The 22,336-nt window shown below is 41.5% G+C and overlaps 5 protein-coding genes across 12 annotated transcripts; 1 reads left to right on the top strand and 4 right to left on the bottom strand.

Annotated features, from left to right (window-relative positions):
• Positions 1 to 1,556: 1,556 nt before the first annotated feature.
• LOC108628388 (SET domain-containing protein SmydA-8) lies at positions 1,557 to 4,654 on the bottom strand. 2 transcript variants are annotated; one of them, XM_026816455.1, is made up of 9 exons: positions 4,489 to 4,654; positions 4,171 to 4,425; positions 3,467 to 3,721; positions 3,155 to 3,308; positions 2,903 to 3,062; positions 2,469 to 2,824; positions 2,294 to 2,394; positions 2,149 to 2,227; positions 1,557 to 1,843 (listed from the first exon to the last, which is right to left on the bottom strand). In XM_026816455.1, exons 1-9 carry the CDS (start codon positions 4,627 to 4,629, stop codon positions 1,707 to 1,709), a joined length of 1,638 nt encoding a protein of 545 aa, XP_026672256.1. In that variant the 5' UTR covers positions 4,630 to 4,654; the 3' UTR covers positions 1,557 to 1,706. The 2 variants fall into 2 exon arrangements, with proteins under 2 accessions (XP_026672256.1, XP_017885762.1); XM_018030273.2 differs by lacking the exon at positions 2,149 to 2,227.
• A 38-nt stretch (positions 4,655 to 4,692) lies between these two features.
• Positions 4,693 to 6,510, bottom strand: LOC108628389 (outer dense fiber protein 3). Its single transcript, XM_018030274.2, has 5 exons — positions 6,243 to 6,510; positions 5,921 to 6,133; positions 5,375 to 5,579; positions 4,974 to 5,257; positions 4,693 to 4,784 (listed from the first exon to the last, which is right to left on the bottom strand). The coding sequence occupies exons 1-4, from the start codon at positions 6,490 to 6,492 to the stop codon at positions 4,999 to 5,001; spliced, it is 927 nt and encodes a 308-aa protein (XP_017885763.1). The 5' UTR covers positions 6,493 to 6,510; the 3' UTR covers positions 4,693 to 4,784; positions 4,974 to 4,998.
• A 35-nt stretch (positions 6,511 to 6,545) lies between these two features.
• LOC108628390 (uncharacterized) lies at positions 6,546 to 9,474 on the bottom strand. 2 transcript variants are annotated; one of them, XM_018030277.2, is made up of 5 exons: positions 8,914 to 9,474; positions 8,415 to 8,517; positions 8,129 to 8,351; positions 7,824 to 7,992; positions 6,546 to 7,406 (listed from the first exon to the last, which is right to left on the bottom strand). In XM_018030277.2, exons 1-5 carry the CDS (start codon positions 9,137 to 9,139, stop codon positions 7,216 to 7,218), a joined length of 912 nt encoding a protein of 303 aa, XP_017885766.1. In that variant the 5' UTR covers positions 9,140 to 9,474; the 3' UTR covers positions 6,546 to 7,215. The 2 variants fall into 2 exon arrangements, with proteins under 2 accessions (XP_017885766.1, XP_017885764.1); XM_018030275.2 differs by having other exon boundaries at positions 8,117 to 8,351.
• A 447-nt stretch (positions 9,475 to 9,921) lies between these two features.
• On the top strand, positions 9,922 to 16,101 carry hop (tyrosine-protein kinase hopscotch). 6 transcript variants are annotated; one of them, XR_001916785.2, is made up of 8 exons: positions 9,922 to 10,486; positions 10,603 to 10,898; positions 11,309 to 12,670; positions 12,985 to 14,005; positions 14,569 to 14,906; positions 15,239 to 15,599; positions 15,685 to 15,799; positions 15,899 to 16,101. XR_001916785.2 is itself a non-coding variant. In XM_018030254.2 (7 exons), the coding sequence occupies exons 1-6, from the start codon at positions 10,385 to 10,387 to the stop codon at positions 15,588 to 15,590; spliced, it is 3,471 nt and encodes a 1,156-aa protein (XP_017885743.1). In that variant the 5' UTR covers positions 9,922 to 10,384; the 3' UTR covers positions 15,591 to 15,599; positions 15,685 to 16,101. The 6 variants fall into 6 exon arrangements, 1 of the variants encoding a protein (XP_017885743.1); XR_003389613.1 differs by having other exon boundaries at positions 15,928 to 16,101; XR_001916786.2 differs by having other exon boundaries at positions 15,949 to 16,101.
• RpS30 (ribosomal protein S30) lies at positions 16,030 to 21,546 on the bottom strand. Its single transcript, XM_018030255.2, has 5 exons — positions 21,240 to 21,546; positions 21,078 to 21,162; positions 20,471 to 20,606; positions 16,335 to 16,390; positions 16,030 to 16,228 (listed from the first exon to the last, which is right to left on the bottom strand). The coding sequence occupies exons 2-5, from the start codon at positions 21,150 to 21,152 to the stop codon at positions 16,103 to 16,105; spliced, it is 393 nt and encodes a 130-aa protein (XP_017885744.1). The 5' UTR covers positions 21,153 to 21,162; positions 21,240 to 21,546; the 3' UTR covers positions 16,030 to 16,102.
• Positions 21,547 to 22,336: the final 790 nt, after the last annotated feature.

A 22,336-nucleotide genomic window follows, 5' to 3' on the forward strand; every position in this document is an offset into this window, starting at 1 on the left:
TCCGAGAATAGACATATCCCCCCGGCCGGCCCGTCCTCGACGATTCTACGTATGCCCTGTACCGACACTAAGGAAGAGGACGGCGTACCATTGTACTTTACAAGTGCAGAGGCAACGATAATAAAGCGAAATCGATGTCCATCTATTTGGGCGATAGCTTCCAGGATGATTAGGGCTCCAAGTTCTCTATGAATCACTCGTAATTTCCCTTTTCCCATTAGAATTTCGTGCTGCTGCCCTTTGAAATACCCCTCCTTCGAGCGTTTCCAGAATGGACTGATGCATACTTCTTGTGCTTATGCGATACGAGTCGAAGATCAGCGAAGACAATGAACAAGTTCATTTCAATCGTTAATGTAATTTATTAAGCATCGGACACGAACAATTCGTCCATTTCATTCTTCGAGCGAGTTTACTTCGCTTACCGGACTTATCCCTCGCTCCCAATCGACGATCTCCTCGAAAGAACCAACAACTGCGAACCTCGTGCCCCTCCTGCCCGGTCTCCAACATTTTGGATGAAACGGGCCACGGGCCCAAGATTTTCCGGATTTCCACCGAGCCCTTCGCAATAGCCAAAAACGTGTTCCTTTCGTTATTTTCAGCCTGTTTGCACATTTTGAACAACCACAAGGCACCATTAATATAACTCTTATTATTATTATTGAAGTGAACTTTTTGGTCACTCGTTGCACTCGAGAGGCATTCCACAAACGTTTTAATCGCGACCACTTGTTGCTCTCAAGATGTTGCATGAATTAATCAATTCTTCCATCCATATTTCGATGTATCTTTTAACTGACCGACTGTTGCACCGCAGAATGGTTTAAATACTATTAAATTGTTGTTAACGCAATAAATTGCACGCGATGATCACTATATAGCTTCGCTCAGTTAACGAGCACTCGAACGCTAGTCAAAAGAGAACCAGTCACTAGATACCACTTTAGTCAAATGGCGGCCTATTATCGCCGTCACGAAAGAGCATACCCGTTTTACGCAGCTCGGAGGTAGTGAGATAACCGAATACGTAGATCCGCATAGTAGCGACGACATGAACAGCATTACAAAGAAAGAGACAGATGCGCGCAGCGATCGAAAATTGGTTTTAGCTCTTAGCGCCGGTATGCACTCTCGTGACGGCGATAATTTAAATTAATGCATCGATTTTAATAAAACGTAGCTTAAATCAAAACTGGAGCCTCCAGAAATGTGGATCAATTCTTTAGAACATTACTTGAAATTGTTATTCTTTACAATTTATGTAGCTACTCTCTATAGATGTTATGTGACTCCGTCCATACGACTTCATTAAAATTGTAATATTTACTATTAACGCACAGATTTGAACAGAATGAAACATAACTTAAGTCAAATGTTAGAAACCCCAGAAATATAATCATTTAAAAAATTATATAAAAACATTAATGATTTATCCAGTTCTTTTCTAAAAATGTCACATGGATGCCACGTGATTCGGTTCAAATGATAATCTTGATAAAATTCAAGTGTTTACCCTTCTGCCGCGGTAATTTGAATGAATAGAATTAAAGACATTCAATTCAATATCCGAAGATATTTAATTTAAGCTTGAGGACATTTGAAGATCAAGGATTCAGAGTAGGTCGTTGTACCTTGGGATCGGGGACCTTCGATACATAATCTTCTAATTTTTAATCTTTATTCACACGTTTCTAATCAGTTATTCAGCCATGAGTCGTTTGAGAAGACTGTTCATCTCCCGCAGATTTCTCTCGGCCTGATAAGCTATCTTCCCCTCCGGCAGACACCTCGGCTCGTACTTCAGTAGCTGATAAGCATCGGCCAACGCCCTCTTCGACTCCTATTAAAAATTACACCCTTATAACTCCAACCGGCAATGTCACTGTCAGAATTTTTTTATTTTATTGTTATTGCATTTAGTACACTGCAAGCCAGAGCATATTATACATCATACCTCTTAAAATATTTCCTATCATTTGTATTAACTACGAAATTATTAAACATAGATTTATGAAACTTTAAAGACATTTAAATAGAGGACTAGTGAAGGTTTCTTGTGAGTTTCACTCGATTGCCTTAATTACAACCAAAGTTATTACAATTTGAAGCTATAAATCATTGTCAATAATAAAGAAATGTACATACTACTTGGTTTCTCGTTCGTAAATTCTAAATCGTTACAGATGTCGTTATGAAACTTCGGAGACACTTCGACTGCACCCTCCTACAAGTTTCTCCCAAGTTTCATTCGATTCCCTTAACTTAGAACAAAATTTGTTACGATATTTACCAACAACGTGTTGATATTGTCAGCCTCGGGGTGCCTCCTGCTGACTTCGGCGAGAGCCGCGTGCAGCTCGAAGAGTATCAGCCCCCGCACCCGGTTCTCGGCTTGAACAATCGATCGTACCCCGTTCACTTCAGTTGCTCTCTCGTGCACGCGAAACAGTGTAAATTCTAATTACCAGGAACCAGCGTCCTCAGCAAGCAGTCCAGCTTTTTGCAAAGATCGATCTTCTCGCTTAGAAAGCTTTCCTCGACGGTCGCCAGTCCTCCGGCCTGCTGCCCGATCAGTTGACTCAGCGCCACCGTCACGTCGACGTTGTAATAATGATTTTCATGCAGAACGTCTTTATAGTGATGAAGAAAATGTCTGCAGACCACGACGTCGTGCTTCCTCATGTCGGAAAGGTGTAAGCCGATGTCCATTAAGGTTCCCTCCACTTCCTCGATGGGTTTCGTCGACAAACAGACGTCGCACGCGTAGTCGCTCGGTTCCAACCCCAGAAAGCTTGCCGGCAGCATGCATCCTTGGCAGTACCTAAACAAATTTATCGACATTTACAGATTTGTTTTTGTCATCTATTTCGAAGCAGACTCTTAGTACAAGAGCATTTACTTCGTCCGATCGCATTTCAACCCGTTGAACATCGTGCCGAACTCTGTAGGGTCTCTGCAGCGTTCGCAAACGCACTCGAAGAATTTCGTCGTCCAGAGATGATGCCTCCTGTTCGCAGTGCCCCATAGAGGGTCCGTGTAGCATATCGACACGTGCTCCCCTAAACAGTTGAACAGAGTTTGTAAATGACAGATTCGAACTCCATTGCTCGGATCGAACAGCAATTAGGAATTAACGTTTCTGTTTGATTACCTTTGGTGATGGGTACTGCGGCGTGGACGACGAGTCCGCCGGAGTCCGTGAAGCTTTTGGAACAATTTGCCCGGCAACTGTGTTCGAGCAACGACGCCTGCTCGTAAACCGCGACGTATGCTGGCTCGGTAAGAGGAACCTCGTGCCCATTTACCTGCGATTCGTAAAACGAGAAAACTGAATGTTGCACAGATCGTATAACATTCTTCGAGGTAAAATACTTGGATGACACGATATAAACGAAAAGAATGAGGGAACAAGTGAAAGTAAATCGCATCGGGCTCGCTGTAGTTATTCTGATACAAATTCTACCTGTATAATACCGATCACTTTCTTAATTTCTTCGTCTGTAATGTCATCCGTCTTGAAGAATCTCTTCACGAAACTGACGACGTCCAACGGCCGTTCAAATGTGAACCCGCCCTCGTTGTTCACGAGATTACTGTGGCTCTCTAGGGACAAGAATTTTTCGTACAATTCTGGACGGATCGTTTTCAGCGACAGAGCTCTTATCACGCTTATGCATCGGTAGCTAGGGTGCGGATAGTCGAACTCCGTTATAGACACCTGAAACATTTAATTCATTCGATCGTTTAATTGCATGCGAATAAGTATAGGAATGAGATTTCATACAAATTTAATTTTCAACCATTAGGAATAGATTTATTCTAATTCTTTAGACGAGCTAATAGAAACAGGGTTCAGGCTTTAATTTGAGCCACGAACAAAATAAGAACGTTCATTATTTATTAACGAAATTATTAACGATTTAAGTGAAACGATTATTTTCGTTACAATAGAATATTTACAGTTTTCCAAGCTTGATTAAAATATTCATTTTCATCGCTTAGAAATCGATTTAGCTAAAATTGTCAAACAAACTGAATTAAACTAAATGTTTCGTATAAATTCGTAAAAATAAATGAACTTCAATTTGAATCGTGAACGAATTAAATCGATTCGTTATTAACGAAGATATAAAATAAAATATAGCTCATACTAGAAACGTGTCTTACCTTGGTCTCCCTGCGCGACGTGGTAAATTCGCATTCCAGTCCGTGCTCGTTACATTTGCCGCATAAAGGCCAGCCACATTTCTCACAAGGAGTGGCGATACTCTTCTTCAATACCGTATAACACCGTAGGCAAACTGGCATGCAATTGTTCATAGGTCCGTCCACCATCGGCTTTTCATCCCTCAGTACAATCTCTCCTGCCTTTATATTCCTCGTGGCCACGTAGTGCCGCCCTAGCAGCTCGTTTCGCGCAACCTTGCGATCAAATTTCATTAATTTATATATCAATTAAATATTCATTCATTCATTTACAAGTACCTTAAAGGGTTTGCAGAGCTTCGAATGCTCGTCCCAATCTTTCTTCTGATGCCGCTTGCCGCAGTAGTACACGTCCTCGCACGCGCTGCATTTTAGAACCGATGCCTTACTGCAAATCCTGCAAATCTTCTGGTCGTCCATTAATCCCCCTCATGTATTCTTCGGAAATCTCAAAGGAGCAACACACCTCGTTGCCACGCGGCACGCAGGGCACTGAGTAATTTTGCGCTGGCCGCAAGTTGAACCCACCAGAATAGGAATCTATTTATAGGGCAAGTACTTCGTCGATTGTACACCTGCAATTATCCTCTATTATTCCCTCTCGTTCTACCTTTCGCTCTCGAATATCATCCAAATTCTATACTGTTACAAATTTCTGCCAGTTATCTCATATAATCTTCCAATTTACAATTATATACAAACTTCGATACTGTACAGATTTTATATAATAATACTATTAGTAATAGTAATAGTAATTAATATACAAATATTTGTTGATCGATGAGAACGTCAATCCTCGTCGAGATCTGTGATGGGCAGGCCGGCACACTCGCTGTGCCTAATGCCGAACGAGTATAAGGGAGCTCGTCTTCCGGGGTCATATTGAGGGTAATAGCCAGGCCCGGGGCTTATATCGACGTCCGCTAACTGAGTCCTGAATTTGAGGCTGTAGGCAGGAGCGGCTCGCTTGATCAAATCGTAATCCACGTTCGTATACGCTGCTGGTCCTGGTCCGATCCGAACATCTTTCAGCTTGTGGATACCGGCACTGAAATCAATTGTCAATATTAAAATAAAGGATTCGAAGAGGCTTAAAGTCAAGGGTCGAACCTAAATGCAGAGGAAGATCAGGAATAAACGCGGGAGAAAAATGGACTGGACGTACATGGAGAAAGCACCTAGGGCTACTTTGTCAGGAATTCTTGGGCCTATGCAGGTGGGCAAAACGTAAGCGTTCGGCCCAGGCCCAGTATCTTCCAGTTTCGTGACGCCTCTGCCTTTGATAGAGTAAGCCGGAGGCCTCTTGTCGTGGTTCATTGGTGGACAGAGTTCAGGGTAATGCGCCCCTGGTCCCGGACCTAAGTCCCTTACTGCGACAAGATGTTATTCAAATTTCGAGAGGTCGCGAATTTTAGGAACTATTTTCTCAAAAACTATCAGAGCTATTTAAACGGCTTTTGAATATGTCCTAGACATATTATACCCCTAGCTTTACCAATTTTTGTCAGTAGAATTATTAATATAAAATCACGATTTTAATACTGTGGTTCGATAAGACCACCTATAGAATATTTATCTAGAAAACTACAATTCCAATCAAAACGATTTTTGGATATGTTCTAAATACACTTCCTCCATGATCTTTTTCAGCTTCCTGTCACTGACAAACCTAATAGAATCATGTATATTAAATTTGAAATTAAGAAACAACCTTTGAACGGTTCCCTGCCAATGATACTGAATGCCGGTGGCTTATCCAAACCATAGTTAGTCAGTTTAGACACGTTGTACCCTGGACCAGGGCCAACGCTCTCCAATTTCATATCTGTTCTGGGTCTCATGGTATAAGCTGGACCCCTGTGCTTCGACAAACAATGACCGTCATACCCGACCAGAGTCTGCAACTTATAAATCGGTGCCGGGCCTGAAATATTTCAAATGAGGAATTATAAACCAATCAAATGAATCAGCATTCCTTGCGGAGGAATCGCGTCTCAGCGTGGCTCAATCAGAATCAAGATTGTTGCCCGTACCTTTTATCATGCAGCTGAGCAATTTCGGCTTGTTCTCCTTGTTCTCCATCGTTGCGTGTGTATATGTTTCACAAAATAAACACTTAAAAATATAATTAATACAAATAATAAACAGAATTAGCAATAAAACGAGTATAAACACGACTGGGCCACGAAAAAGCGAACGCAGCCGGGAATGCAAAATGGCGGCCTGCGTGAGAAACCTGCGCCGCGCAGGAGCATAGATATATAAAAATAGATCCACGCGCATTCATTCAAATCCTCTCACGTGGAGCACAGTGAAATAAAAGCATTTCATATTAATTCATTTATTTCATTTACTTATATGTCGTTTCCGTATTAAAATAATAATTACATGGTTAATAAGAAACATTTAAACGCCGTCTCATGACGATGCTTGTCACCTATGAACCTGAGAAACTAAACAGAAACTTCTACAAACCATATCAATCGCTCTCCTGAATCCTGGCGAACTCTGAAATATAATACAAAAACGATTAACGAAAACGAAAAAATTAATTAATTATACAATAATAACTGTGGTTAGAGTGAACGTCGTAAGACTAGATAAACTGTAGACTAGGAAAATTGTAGACTAGATAAATCGTAGACTACTACTGACGACCGAAGCTTATGTCGCGCAGAATACAATACACGTAAATATCATTCGTTTCATATAAATATTCAACATCCACATTAAATACGATTCTATGTGCGTCGAACTAATTCGTTCTAACAGTCGTCCAGCGATACAGACGGAAACTCGTTTTAACGGTAGAACTATTAAACCAAATGTCGGGATGATTTTGGTTCTTAATGAGTAAAAATGCATATATAGAAAAAGTCGGTAGTTCTAACGTTAAATACCGGTTAGCCCATTCTTCACGCTTTAAGTAGAGATTAATGACTGGTTATTATTTATAAGTACGGATGATGATTGGTAATTAATCGATGGCTGGCTATTTCGCATATCTTAGATAGTCGGTATGTAAGTGGAGGAGGCGATGCTGTTTCTTAGTAACGTGTCAGACGGATGGGAAGGCGTGCCTAAACCCTTCCTCGACGACCTCTTGTGGGGGTGGAGATTCAACGGCGGTAGGTTCGGATGTTCGATCCTCGTCGGCGAGCTGACGCGCGGCCTCGATTGCGTTACCCGTTGCATCCCTGCAATTTTTAATTCAGGGAATACATTGGTTTAGTTGAAGGATAGAATTTTGGACGTGACCTTGATTCGAAACCGATATTTTCAATTGGAGTAGATTCAGGCAGAATTTTAAAAGAGACTGAATTAAACTGGAGATTTCAAGCTTGAATTTGCCACGTGAACGAAGCAAATTAATTCATTATTAACGAAGTTGTGAACACTACTGCTTATGGAATTTTCAAAATCGGAGAAGGTTCCATTCGAAATAGATATTTCTCACTTAGGAGTGGATTTCGGTAGAATTGCAAAATTAACCGAATCGAAGGGGAAAGTATGAACTTAGATTTAAGCTGTGAACGAATTAAATCGGTTCGTTATTGAGGAGGTTGCGAACAATCGAATTTAGCCGTGTATCCGAATACAACTATAACACGTACCTGGATCGTTCAAGTCCGGCACATCGTTCAATTGATAGCAATCGGTGCTCCTTATCAGCAACGAGGGCTCCTCGTAGTCGACGAACGCCGTGTTATCGAACGCCTTGTCGTCTTCCTTCAGCAAACGATTCTGTATCGGGCTGCTGGCAACAGGCGGGTCCGCGTACGTCTGAAATTTCGACGACCTGCCTTCAGATTATTCGAACGTTCGCCAACGATCATCGTTTATCGATTCGATCCATCGTTATGTGTATATAAATTAACGACGAGGTATTCTTATTTATAAAAATTGCCTTGAGTTTTACATGTTCGGTCGGCGGGGCTCTCTTGTTGCTAGCGCCGATCGTTTCGTAAGTATGTTCCTCTAGGTAATGTCTTGTGGTGCCGCGCGGCGTCAACGCCGCCCACATCACTCGGCTGTCCTGCAGAGAATCCGCGGCGCAGGGATAACGGACGGCTTCGTTCTTCGTTTGGATAGCGGCTCCGGCACAGGGGACGGAGATCGTTCCGTTCTTGCAGCTTCTGTTGCTACGAAACGACACGAACATCGAGTATAATCGTATTGTTTACCGTTCGATATCTGTTACTTACAATTTGCATTTTAATAGCAGAGTGGCTAGGACGATACCGACAAAAATCACGCCGACACAGGATGAGATCAATACCAGCAACCAAGTGTCATCGAACACGGTTCCTATGATTGTTAAACGATCTTGTCAAGATTATTGTATTCATTGTATACATATTTGCAGATTGGAACTGTTCAATTAAAATTGTAATAATTTCGGTTCTAATGGAGGGAATTTGATGAAATCTTCAGAAGGGTTCTATCTCAATGTCTGTAAAGTTTCATTAAGATCACGGGTTTTAGTATTATAATTAAAAACTGATTACTAGAGCAATTGACTGATTCTTGATTGACACTTGTAGGCTCAAGTTATCGTAACATTGCTTACAGCAGTTGGAATTGAATGAAATTAATAAAAGACCTTTAGGAGGCTTCTACTTAAGCGCCTCCCAAGTTTCATTAAGATATCTTCACCGGTTCGTTAATAATAATTATGAAACGAAGTCACAGTTCTCTGCGTACCTTGCTGAGGCATTTCGATGTACTGCACGCCTTCGAACCGCCTGTCGCAGAAATGTTTGCAGGGACTGTCATTCAGATGCGGCGGGAAGTCGAACAGCTCCGTTGCTGGTTGATAGAAATCGTGGCTCCTTTGTAAGATCGACGGGAACGGCGGCGGCGGGATCCGTAATATATCCGGCGGCGGCTCCATCGTGCAATATGCGCAGGAATTGTTATTGTTACTCATGCTCACCTCTCAAACTTTTATAATCGATCGACACACAGAGATACGGAATGTAAATTGAGAAATCGTGCGCGGAAACACCTCGACACTCTCCACTCTACCCAGTCACCGCGAGTATGCCATTCCGTGTTCCGATCGATCTTAACAAACTGTTTCCGCGCGTGCATTCACCCGTCAATTCTACGATTCACACGATTGACTCGACGATAATTTTTGTCCACCTAATTTGTTTTACATTTAGGAAAAAATGCACGAACTAAACTGACTGCGTTGGGGAAGCGGAAATTTGTTAACGACCGGACCGGGGTTGACAGCTTATGGGAAGTGCGCGTGCTCAATATTATTGAACGATTCGCGCGGTCATACGTTTAATAAGATGTATAGATAGATGACTCTTCTGTGGTTCGATTAGGGCAGTCACGTGACTTTTCTAACACGCGTTGGTAAAATTTGTACGTTTATTGTTCTGTTATATCGGTAACCAGACCAAAATTGTGCAAAATATGGGAATATTGGGAATACAGTTTTGGTCCTTGTATGAAAATATTTTCCGTTCATCAGATACCTCTTCAAAAAGAGGAAAGTCAAATCTGGCACGCCCTGTTCATTATTTAATATGCTGATATTTAGTAATATGAGTGTTATAATATGGACGAAAAATCGTAGTTATAATGCTTCTGTTTATAAGCGATTTTTCATTCGAAACAAATTGTTTTCATTGAAATAATGACCAGAGCGCGCCAAATTTGACTTTTCTCTTTCTGAAGAGATACCTGACGACTGAAAAATATTCTCATATAAGAACGGAACGTCTATTCTTGTAAATTCATATTTTTTACTCATTTTGTGGGCAATTAACATTCTGCTTTATCACGCCGATATCGGAGTCTACCCCCTAAATATTTAGCCATGCTGAAAATAAAAGAGGTATTAAAGTAGAAGTAGCCTGTGTAAATAAGGGATTGGACAAAGCGCTATAAAGGTTGGATCGGACTGACATCACCGGGATACTTCCGGTTTAAACTATACAATTCAAGCAGTTGCAGCTACATTTTTATGATCATAAGACTTTTAGTTCCATCTTTCTTCACCGTACGCGCTGCGATCGAAATTCCGCAAATCTTACATCACTGTCCACTGGGTTTATTTGGGTTTACTACTGTGCACTTGTGCACTATTGTGCACGTCGGATCAAACGAGATAGGATGTAGTTTTATCAATTAAATCGCTGCCGATTGTTATTTGACAATGGAAAACGATCGCTGGACGATCGTTTACGTTGCCAACGAGAACAAGGAGTTGACGGTGAGCCTCGGCCACGATCAAACCATCGAAGACCTCTGCATCAAGGTTAGCCTCTTCGTTCTTAAACTCTCCCCACCTTTGCGTTTAATATTGCTTCCTTCGTTTCACTTATAAATAAAAAATTATATTGATTCTCATCTTGATTCAACGATCGATCGCAGGTTTGCAGACAACTGGGCATCGGGCCGGTGGCCAGGCACCTCTTTGCGCTTAGGAATCACAGCACAAAGCTATGGTATCCAGTGGGTCATACATTGTCATCAAAAGACAAGAAGTTCGATTTTCGGCTAAGATTCAAGCCATCGAGTATACAGAGGTTAAAACACATTGATGGGAATGCATACAATTATTATTTTCAACAAGCAAGGGCTGATGTGATGGAGAACAAGGTGCCAGATATCGTTTATGAGAAGCATAAACAGGAGCTGATCGGGCTTGGAGTCAGTGATATGTACAGGTGATTAATGATGAATTGTTAATTTATTTATCAATTGATTATGTTTGGGATCTAATCTTATTTTATCTTGCACTATCTCAATCGACCTTAATTCATTCCTTCTTTACTTCAAATTACAATAATATGCAATATTCGGTTTTAATGAAGGGAACCTTATGAAATTTGTAAAAAACCTTCAGGACGGTTCTATCTAATTGTAAGTGTTTTTATGTTTCATAAATCTGCCTATAATAATTAACGAAAATACATTTAACGAAAATTCCTGATCCAATTCACCTGCATCACTTAAAATGTACCTTTCGTTTTAATCAAAATAACTTCATACAATTTCCTATGAACATAACAACTGTTTAACTACCGATAAATATTTAAAAAATATTCTCCCGTCTGATACATTGTCACTATCGCAGAGTAATGTTGGAGAAGAAGATACCGAGAGAAACAGTCGAGTCCGAATACCGTAAATACATCCCGAAGGAATGCATAAAGCGTCACGCGTTCTTCATAAAGAAGCCCATACACAATGCTCTACGAAAGATAAGCGGGTACGATGCGAATTACGTGAAAGAACAATACTTAAAACAGTTCGAATCGATGGCGCCCAATTATCCGTACGAGGAGTACGAAGCATTGATGCATCGTGATCTGCAGAATGTCCCTTTAAAAATCACGATCCGAGTGAACTGCGAGGAAGTGAAATACTCCTCGCAGAGCGGTGGGAGCCCCTCTCCTTGGACCACTCTCTGCCTGATCGAGGACCTCTGCTTCGTCTCCATCAGACAGGACAACACCGTAGAGATCTCAAGGAAAAACGGTATTCCCTCCTATTTAAAATTCTCAAAAAGCTCCCAATTAACATCGTTCGTCTCGGCATTGGATGGTTATTATCGTCTGGCGGTGAAGTGGACGTTCAACCTCTGCGGCGAGCTCGTCGCACCGTCGTTAGAGCGGCTACACAGGATGAAGTGCCACGGACCGGTGGGCCAAGAATTCTCTTATTCAAAGTTAAAAGAGAAAAGAGGCGACAAAGCCGGCGCGTATATCCTACGGGAAAGCGAGACGGAATATAATGTATATTACTTAGACGCTTGTAACAAGAATGGGAAGTTATTTTCGAAAAGGATCGAAGAGAACCTAAGCGAATTTGTAATAAACAATGTAGAAGGTGTGTTCAGCTCTCTTAATCAGTGCGCGTCAGCTTTCCACGACTCTGAGGGACGACCTTATCTCTGTGAGTGTTTGCCACCCTCTGAATACGACAAGTCGCTTTTACTTCTATGCGCTCCCGAGAGTTCCGCGAGTGAAGTAGCGGCCGACGAGGAGATCGTTTCATCTGTTCTCGAAACCGGACCGCGTTGCGTGCCACGAAATCAATTAGAAATACCATATAAATCGTTTTTAAACTCCGTTTCGAGCGAAACAACGCCGACGACGTCGAGGAGGGCGATCTGGAGGTTGGCCAAGGGGAAGAAGCTGGAGATCGCGTTGAAGCTGTTGAAACAGGAAGAGGAGCCGAGCTGCACCAAGGAGTTCCTGGCATTGGCTGGTAAATGGGCGCAGCTCAGATCCGACAGTTTAGTCAGATTGTACGGATTGACGGTGACACCTGTCATCGGGATGTTGCTGGAACTGGTGCGCAAGGGTCCATTGGATGAATATTTGAGAAGCTGCCCGCAGAGCATTAAAACCGTGGACATGGTCGAGGCAACGGCGTGTTTAGCGACCGCTCTGTGGCATTTAGAAGAGAACGGCGTCGTGCATGGGAATATAAGGTGGGTAATGAACGGCGATCGATACATGGAAATTGTTTATCGGAGTGACAATTCGGAGGTAATTATTGAGGGTAGAGGAAATGAGACTCCGATGTCACGGCATCATCGGTAGATTGCGGATTTTATGCAGTTATAGAAAAATGTTCAAGGAGTGAAGTATAAATTATGATTTTTAAAATACAAAAGAACTATCGTGGCGATTTCATTTTCTACATTCATTTATAGATGGTTTATTTTGCATAAGGATCCGCAGTTTACTCATGCTAAAACACGTTCGCTTCGCAGCGAACATTCACCGCCTTCCGACTCTTTAGGTGCAACAAGCTGCTGGTGCATGCTCACACATTGAACAGTTTTGTCGTGAAACTGTCGGACCCGGGGATCTTCGTCTACAAGGACACGGACATCCACTGGCTCCCACCGGAAGCGTACAACGACCCGGACTCGGCTAGGCACAGCTTCCAGGCGGACGTCTGGTCGGTCGGCACGACGATCTGGCAGATATTCGCGAGAGGGGCGACGCTCCAAGAATTTAAAGACGCCTCAGTGATGAAGCGGTACTACGAGTCGGGCAAGCGGCTTCCGAACCCTATCGACTGCCCCACGGAGGTCTATAGATTGATGCGGGAGTGCTGGGGCGAGGGGAACGGGTCCAGGAAACAGCCGCAAGCCATAATGAGAGACATCAACCAGATATTGTATCAGGTGTACAATTCTAGGCGGAGCCATTCGTACGCCACGGCGTTTCCCAAGCAGTTCAGCTCGGAGTTGAAAAAGCAGGACAATCCGGAGAACTCGGATTCGAGCGACAGCAGGTCGTTGAACAGCGAGTCGAGGAGCAGCAGCTTGATGACGGAGAATACTAGCCTGCAGTGGAACGATACTGACGAGAGCACCCATGGTGAGGTGACCGTTGACAATTGCGTCGGGAGCACGGAAGAACTCTCGGCTTACCTCGGCTGGTTGTCGAACGGCACGAGGGATACCGACTGCAACGACGTTTCGGATATCGAACGAATCGAACATTCGACACAGCTCCGTTTGAGCCACGATCTGGACGAGATCAACGAAAGCGGCGGAGCCGGGGAGGATTCTGCTGGGAATCATAATGGATCTCTTGGACAGATGAGGGGGATTTACGAGCTGGACATCGACTGTAATGTGATATTACAGGGGAGAATTGGTCAAGGGTTTTATGGAGAGGTTTACAGGGGGACGTTGGAGAGGGAGAACGGGAAGGATTGTGAACCGCAACAGGTTGCTGTTAAGAAGCTGAAGACGAAAGCGTTGGAGGCTGATATTAGGGATTTCGAAAGGGAGATTGCTATTATGAAGGTAAATCGCTGTTTGGGATATACATGAGCGTATCGTTCATGTAATTTACAGTAGATAGATGGAATTTGTAAGGAATTATTAGAAGGATATTATCTAAGTGTTTCTCATGTCTTATAAAGAAATTTTTACCGGTTCATTAACAATAATTAAGAAACCAAGTACTATAATAATTATTCAGTTTCTCATTGAAATAATTTCCTTAAATATGCAATAACTCATTATAATAGAGGGAATCGAATGAAACTTGAGCGTGATCTTTAGGAAGGTCCTAAGTGTCGGCTTGTCAATGGTTTCATAATGATATATGTACCAGTTCAGTAACTACAATTAAAAGACCAAATAGTAAAACAATCAACACTCTAATCAAAATCACTAAACACTATTCGTATAAACGATCGTGTCGAAGATGTTATTAAGAGTAGACAGCTGAATTTTACGGGGAAGCTAGAGGAATGGTATATGTAGAATATATCCAAGAATCATTTCGATCAAAATTATAGTTGCCGAGATACAAATCTCGGTATGTGACGAAATTTTATACGATAACAAAATACTTATTACAGACTCTGAAGCATCCGAACGTCGTGGAAATTCTCGGCGTGATCTCCGAGCCCGAGGTTTGCCTGGTGATGGAATACGTAAAGCACGGCTCGTTGCAAAGTTATTTGACAATTCACAAACAAGAATTGTCGCACAAACGATTGTTAGGCTTTGCGTTGGACATTGCCACGGGCATGGACTACTTGGGAAGCATGAACATAGTCCACAGGGACTTGGCTGCGAGGAATATCTTAGTCGCCGATGAAACCAAAGTGAAGATCAGCGATTTCGGGCTGGCCCAAGTCACCGGACAAAACGAATATTATATTCTGCAGACTGACAGAGGGCTGCCCATCAAATGGTAAGCTCGACCTTCTCTCCCTCGGTTAATTAATCGATTTATCAACCGAATTAAAAAAGCTCAAGCTTTAAGCCGCAAACGAACCCGTTCATTATTAAGAAAGTTATCAACAATCGAAGTTTTTATTTTTCTTTGGGAATTTGTCATATTTTCCTTCATTAACGATTTTCACCGTTGAGGAGTTGATTTAGGTAAAATCAACAAACGAAATAACAGAGAGTAGAGACTTCAGTCTTTAATTTTAGCCGCAAACGAACTGAATTGACTCGTTATTAACGAAGTTACCAACAATCGAAGTTCAACAATATTCCGATTCTTGATCCCGTATTTAGGTATGCGCCAGAGAGCATCAGCTACGGTAAATTCTCTACAAGATCCGACGTCTGGTCGTTCGGGGTGACGATGTACGAGACGTTCGCGTTCGGCGAAGAGCCCCAGCTCCCCGGGCTCGATTCGACAGCCTGTAAAGGCAATCGGATGCAGACGAACGAGGAGGAGATAAAAAAGGGTAACACGGAGCTGCTGGCAGCGTTGGAAAGGGGAACAAGGCTGCCCTGCCCTTTGACCTGTCCTCAGGCGATCTACGTTAAGCTGATGTACCCCTGTTGGCACCTCGAGAGCCATCAGAGGCCCGACTTCGCTACCCTTTGCCGGGATATCAGGGAACTCCTTGCTCAATACTAAATTCTCAAGGTGAATTTTAACATAGATTTTAAAACGTAAACTACATCGATGGATGTGTGAAACTACGAAATAATTAACTTGCCCGTTATCGCAGGTTTGATTGATTATCGACGGACGCGGGGATTGGATATTCGAATTGTAATACCGGAGATTTCAAATCGAGAAATTAACTTCGACGCGTGCTCGACAGAATTAAATAATTGTAAATAGTAGGTGAATTAAGATTTTTTTTAAACATGTAAAACAGAATTATAATACAAGAAATTTCCCTTCTTTTTTTTCCTTTCCTGGTTTTACCAATCGTTTAGGTGACGATTCTCTTCTATTGCGCTCTTAGGTTGAAACTCATGCATTCCAGGAGACTCTATATCTCGAGAGAGAGGATCAAATTCGACTAACGACTTATAAGACATGGTTATGAGGTATAATACTTTAACTCTTCGTTTGTATTTTCTTTTTATTTGCTTATCATTCTGTTGACAATAAAATTGCAAATGCATAGACAGATTTATTTAAGAGTTAGAATTTGGTCCACGTCGGCGGCCGAATGTCTGGACGACGTTCACGAACCTCCTGTTGTACTGGATCCTCCTCTTGGCTCTTCCAGTCTTCTTCTTGCTCTTCTCCTGCTTCTCCACCTAAAACGAACCAAGTACGTGTCACACCGTTGTACATTTAATCAATTAATTTGAACGGGACCCAACGCTGCCTTTCTTTATACGTGAAAATTGATCCGAAACGTACCTTCGGTGTCTGAGCCTTCACTTTTCCAGCACGAGCCAGAGAACCGTGGACCTTACCTAAATAAAAAATATTAATCAATTGACAATTGATCGATCGATCATTCCATAAATTCCACGAACTTAGGAATATAGGGACTGGACATAGGAAGTCAAGAGGTGGAGGAGCGTGGTTGAAATCAAGAGGGAGAACCACATAAAAATAGCCGCGAGAGTCGCGAGACTGTGGGACTTGGCCGAAAAGTCGGTAGAGCGATAGAGAGAGAAAGTTGTATACTGGTGCCTGACTATCCTTGTTTAAAAGGACGTTCTCCGGGTGCAGTCATGCTCAACTTAAACATAATTCGAACCCATGCATTTCCCTTGCTTAAACAGAGATTGTCATACGTGTACGTTGCGTACCACTGCGCTCTCCGAGCGGCGCCAAAGTGTGAAAATGACCCATCTGCGCATGTCGCTGAGATTTGGCAATATTGCATCTTAGATATTCAATTGAAATCTTTCGTTTGAGGTTGTGACGTGCAGATATATAAAAGAGATTAGCTATTGATAATCAGCGGTGCCATGACTTTTCCCTCGAGGCTCGCTTCCCCTGTTTTTCGCCCGTATTTCGATCCCCACTACTATTCCCCTCGTGCGTGCTCGTGCGCGTTCGCGAAGCTCTCCGCAGCGCTATGGTCCCCACCGTGTTCGCGTCGTCCCCACTTTCCGGCCGAGGGAAAAGTTATGGCACCGCTGTTGATAATATAAGCTTTGATAACATTCTTCAAAAGTATAAGATTAATTGAGAACGAGGTGTTTATGAATTGTTCACAGAAAAAGTTGGTGATAAAGTAAGAATTACCAAAAATAAGAGAGTTCTATCAAAAGTTATTGAATTCTTAAAGAATTACGCGTTTAATATTTATTTATTAATTTTACGATTATACCAAATAATGAATTAGTACAACTAAAAAATTTATGGCCAGATCCTCAAGAACAATATCTTTGTTTGTTAGTGCTAGACCGCATCCAGCTGTTTTACCTTTCCTAACTGTTTCCACGTTTCCTCATGGCCAACGTATTTTATGGCCGCGTGGCCTTGGGCCACCCGCCATTTGGACGCCACCCTTGCAAAGCCTCTTAAGGCCCATGCAAGCTGGGTCCCTATCGTAAAGCCATTTATAAAATACGAGGAATCCTTTGACAACTCTTAAAAATAAGCTGCCGCTAACAAATATAAATGTGATTGTTAAATAATTATTACAGATAAATTTATTTTTACATTCGTACATGTTTCAGTCTTTAGTTAATTATAATTACTGACAATTCGAATCCTTCATACACGTAAAAAATAGAAATTAGTCGTCTGCAAGTTTCTTTTCCATTTATATAGACATACTGTGTGTGTGTGTAAAGGAAGGTGCAACGTTGCCAAGTCTTACCGCGTTCGCTCGGAGTAAATTGAAAAGTTAGATAGTTGTTCTGTTTAAACGCTTATATCTTAATAAAGAACCCCAGTAGCTCATGTTAAAATGTTGGAAATTGTTCGTGAGATGTTCAAGAATGACATATTTTTTCATGAAGAATTGTTTAGATGTTTTCACATCTTAGTGTACAGAAATGTCGCGACACGAACGTTTTCTCCATAAGAACCCATGTTAATTTTGATCTTAAATAATTCGTAAATTCGCCCTGCTTGCCCTATTGAGTATAGGTCATTCTTACTAAAAGAACGTTGAACGTGTATGCGCGATTAAACAAGGACAAGTAAGTATCAGTATCATCTCTTTCTATGGGCTATCGCGTCCACTAACAGGCTCGTCCATGCCTAGCGCGATCTATTCTTATACGTCTATGGGGAGGACCGTCAGCGATCTTAAAATTTCGTTTTATGAGGGAAATACGAAGTAATACAAAGACCGTGCAGGAACGTGTTTTGTTGATTCGTAAGACAGAAAGTTAGTTCTCCTAAAAAATGCCTATGAAACTTGTTTACTAGCACTAAGAAATACTAAATGCAGAAGTTCTACGTTAATAGATTTGAAAAGTAAAGGAAGTCTCACGAGTCCGTCCGAAGACGTTATCAACATTTTTGAAAAAACCGAAAGAATTTTAAGCGCGACACCAATAGAAAGTGGTGAGCAGTATTTAAGAAAGAAATATACGAATGAATATTTAAAAAATCAAGTGCTCATCAAATTTCTTTCAAATAAAAATGTATTTGCGACTTTTGAGGAACACAGTGGAGGTTAGTCTCCACTAGAAAATCATTTTGTACATTTCATAAGAGCCATTATTCAAAAATATTTAAAAGTTAGGTAAGTTTTATATGGGCGAAGTCAATAGATAAGAGCGAAAACGTGCGAACAATGTAAATAAGCTTGTACATTTTAAAAATCAATAAAATGTATATTAACTTTCTCACGAATTTCTACAATTATTATTGATTCCTTTCCCATTTTAAAAATGTACAATTGGTTAACGTATATTGTCGTCTGCAAGTCGTCACATACGTCAGTCAATTTTCAATATTATTCTTCTATCTACCTCGAAAGTACTATAAAATATTTTTGACTTTAGTCCTATTCAAATTTCCCACTATAAAACGAAATCCTAAGATGGTTGACGACCCTCCTCATTTGGCTTCAATCCCCCGCCTACGTATGTCCAGACCCTAGGCTCGAATTTATAGTCGCTTCTCGCACTTGACACTCAGAACTCAAGTGCGTCCCACCAATGTACACATTGTTATGTTTAAACAGAGTAGCGGAATAGCTGCGCAATAGTTTTTCTCCTTTTCCGCTTCTTTCACTTCTTTTTCAAACATGAAGTATAAAACTTTTAGAATCTGAACATAACATAAATGTGTACATTGAACGCGGAACGGTTAGACGCACTTGAGTGCTGAGTGCCAAGTGCGAGAATCGACTATAAATTCGAGCCCTATTCTTCCTAACAAGGGGACCGCACGACCTTGAAAATCGCTTTTGGAATGACAATGCGTTTAAGTTATAGTTTATAGTGTATACCTAGTATGAAAAACCATCATGGGTTTGTTCAAAATGAGCCTTTATTTTTGAGATATTTTGATTTAAAGTTCTGAAGTACCATGTAAGTCAGTCTGTTACACGTATTACCAAGATGTGTGGTGATTTGGCGTGTATAGTCGCTGATTATAAAGCCAGTAGTGTAGGATTCGAATCGTCGTGATGGATATGTTTTTCTCTTAAAGTTTTTATAAGAGAGGAATGATCCTTTTTTTATTTAATGCTAATTGTCTCTAACGTGAATTTTAAGACAATCAAATTAATACAAATAGGTTATACGCTTGAAGTAACATTGTTAGACCTGTTTACGTGTAATTTTCTGCAAGCGCACTGTAAATATATTTTTCTTTGTGAATTAATCCTGCCGAATTTTCTTTCGATGCAGACTGATGACCGAAGACAAAAGTCCAGAAATCCTTTGTACAACGTCGACTCTCAACAAGCAGGTAAGAAATTATCTTTACTGCGAGACGTTATCGTTAGCCTACCCCCTGTATACCTGATAGACAGCCGTAGGTACCGAACGATTCACACAATAAATTTTCTGTAATCTAACGATTACGATAACGTTTCGCAGTAAAGATAATTTCTTACCTGCTTGTTGAGGGTGGACGTTGTACAAAGGATTTCTGAACGTTTGTCTTCGGTCATCAATCTGCATCGAAAGAAAATTCGGCAGAAATAATTCACAAAGGAAAATATATTTACAGTGCAAACATATTTGCAGAAAATTACAGTAACAGGTCTAACAATGTTACTTCAAGCGTATATCCTATTTGTATTAATTTGATTGTCTTAAAATTCACGTTAGAGACAATTCAAATTAAATAAAAAAAGGCTCATTTCTCGCTTATAAAAACTTCGAATCCTACACTACTGGCTTTATAATCAGCGACTATACACGCCAAATCACCACACATCTTGGTAATACGCGTAACAGAACAACTTACATGGTGCTTGAGAATTTAAAATCAAAATATCTCAAAAATAAAAGCCCATTTTGAAAAAATCCATGAGAGATTTCAATGCGCATTGTCATTCGAAAAGTGATTTCCAAGATCGTACGGTCCCCTTGTAAGTCCATGATAAATTCCAATACGATAATACTCACCACCAGGGAGGGAAACAGTCAATTCCAAAACGTTCGACGTTAGATCGCCGATCAGCGTTTCATCCGATAATAAGTAACTAGAGCAATATAAGTTGAACTCTGTGTTCGAGGAGCCGTTCGCGGCGGCAATCTTCATCTGCGAAACGATACGTAATTCGATTACAACAAGAATTATGTACGATAACGTTGTTTAATGGTTTCGGGATTTACTGCATTTCCATTCTAGCGGAGGAAATTGATGAGAACAATCAAAGACATAGCTAGTAAGGAATATATTAGAATTTGACTCGTTAGTTCCTCGATTAACGTTCAGAAAGTATTCTCGAAATATTGAAGTTCTGGAATAATCTGTATTTCTCTTGTCTTTGATAACGTGTCGGCACACTGTGAATGATGATCGATAAGAGTGCAAGATAGAATTTGCAACCATCGATTATCGGCTCACAGCCCGTCGCCTTAAGATTAGTCTCGCGCCGTTGCTCATTCCAAAGAATTTGTTTTATGCTTATCATTCTCTGGATTATCATATGACGCTATCACCGCGATTTTACTATTAAAATCCCTTAACGGACGAGTTCATCAAATTTATTTAAAAAGGTAGCCATACCTTGAGATCTGCAACAGTCTCATTTTCAGTAGTCTCGATCACCGATGTGCGTTCTCCTCTGATTTGCAACTGCATTTTCGCTGGTCTGTAAAGAGAGATTTTAACATTAAATACTTTTCAAAATTTCGCATTAAGTCACTTACGGAAAAGATCGATACTAACCTTTTTCAACGTACACTCGTAGAAAATTGAACTATTTCCAATAAAGTAACCACGCGTACAGGTTAGACACGTGTTACGAGATAACGTTTAACGAATGTCCGTTACGAACGAAAACCGAACGGCGTGTAAATGATACACAGCAACACACGATACACAAAACTTTCGGATGACTATTAGTTGATCAGAAGAGAATTACCAATACGATCAATGTAGTTTCGGATGAAATACCGTGCTTACTTGTTCGAAAGTAGGCCTTGGAAAGACTGCGAATGAATGCTCGGCCACAGACCCCACAGACTACAGACCAGGGATCCAGCGTTACCAGATTTTTACCCACGGCCGCAAAGTGGGGACGACGCGACCATGGTGGGGACCATAACGCTGCGGAGAGCTTCGCGAACGCGCATGAGCACGTATGAGGGGAAGAGTAGTGGGGATCGAAATACGGGCGAAAAACAGGGGAAGCTGGGGGAAACGAGCCTCGAGGGAAGAAATATCTCCACGCTGAGTAGCCCGAATCCGAGAATCCGAGCGGCTCGGACCGAGCCAGTGTTGGGGGGTATGGGTTGCGTTTTCTTGCGCATGCGCGACTTTTCCAATAACGTATGTTGGCGCGCACATATTGGAACCCAAGGGGTTCTCGGACTCCTGGAAGTAATATTGGCGGGAAAAGACCAAGACGAAGACTGTTGCCAGTAATATTGACGGGACAAGACCGACACGGAGACTGTTGTTGGTAAAATTGATATTCAATTTGTAATTATACAGAGCGATCGCGGCGCCCATTTGATCGAAAATTGTATATACGTTGCTGATGCTGAAAAGCCGTGCATGCGCTTGAAAACCCGGTCCGTATTCCAACCATAGAGATATTATAGATAGAGTATAGATGCCATAGGCTCGCCTGTAAGTGGAATTGACGCGCTGTTAGAAAGTCGAAATTTACTACCTCTCTTTGTTTAACAGCAGCAGAGCGCATGCTCTGCATGCATACAGCGTACGTATTCGAACCCATATACATGTAGGTGCCCCGTCGACAGGCGGCGGCACACAGAAATTGCCACCAACAGGTGGCAATATGAAATTGGCTTTTGATT

The sequence above is a fragment of the Ceratina calcarata genome, unplaced genomic scaffold, assembly GCF_001652005.2.
Source record: "Ceratina calcarata isolate Rehan_Ccalc_2016 unplaced genomic scaffold, ASM165200v1 scaffold517.2, whole genome shotgun sequence".
Classification (NCBI taxonomy): Eukaryota; Metazoa; Arthropoda; class Insecta; order Hymenoptera; family Apidae; genus Ceratina; species Ceratina calcarata.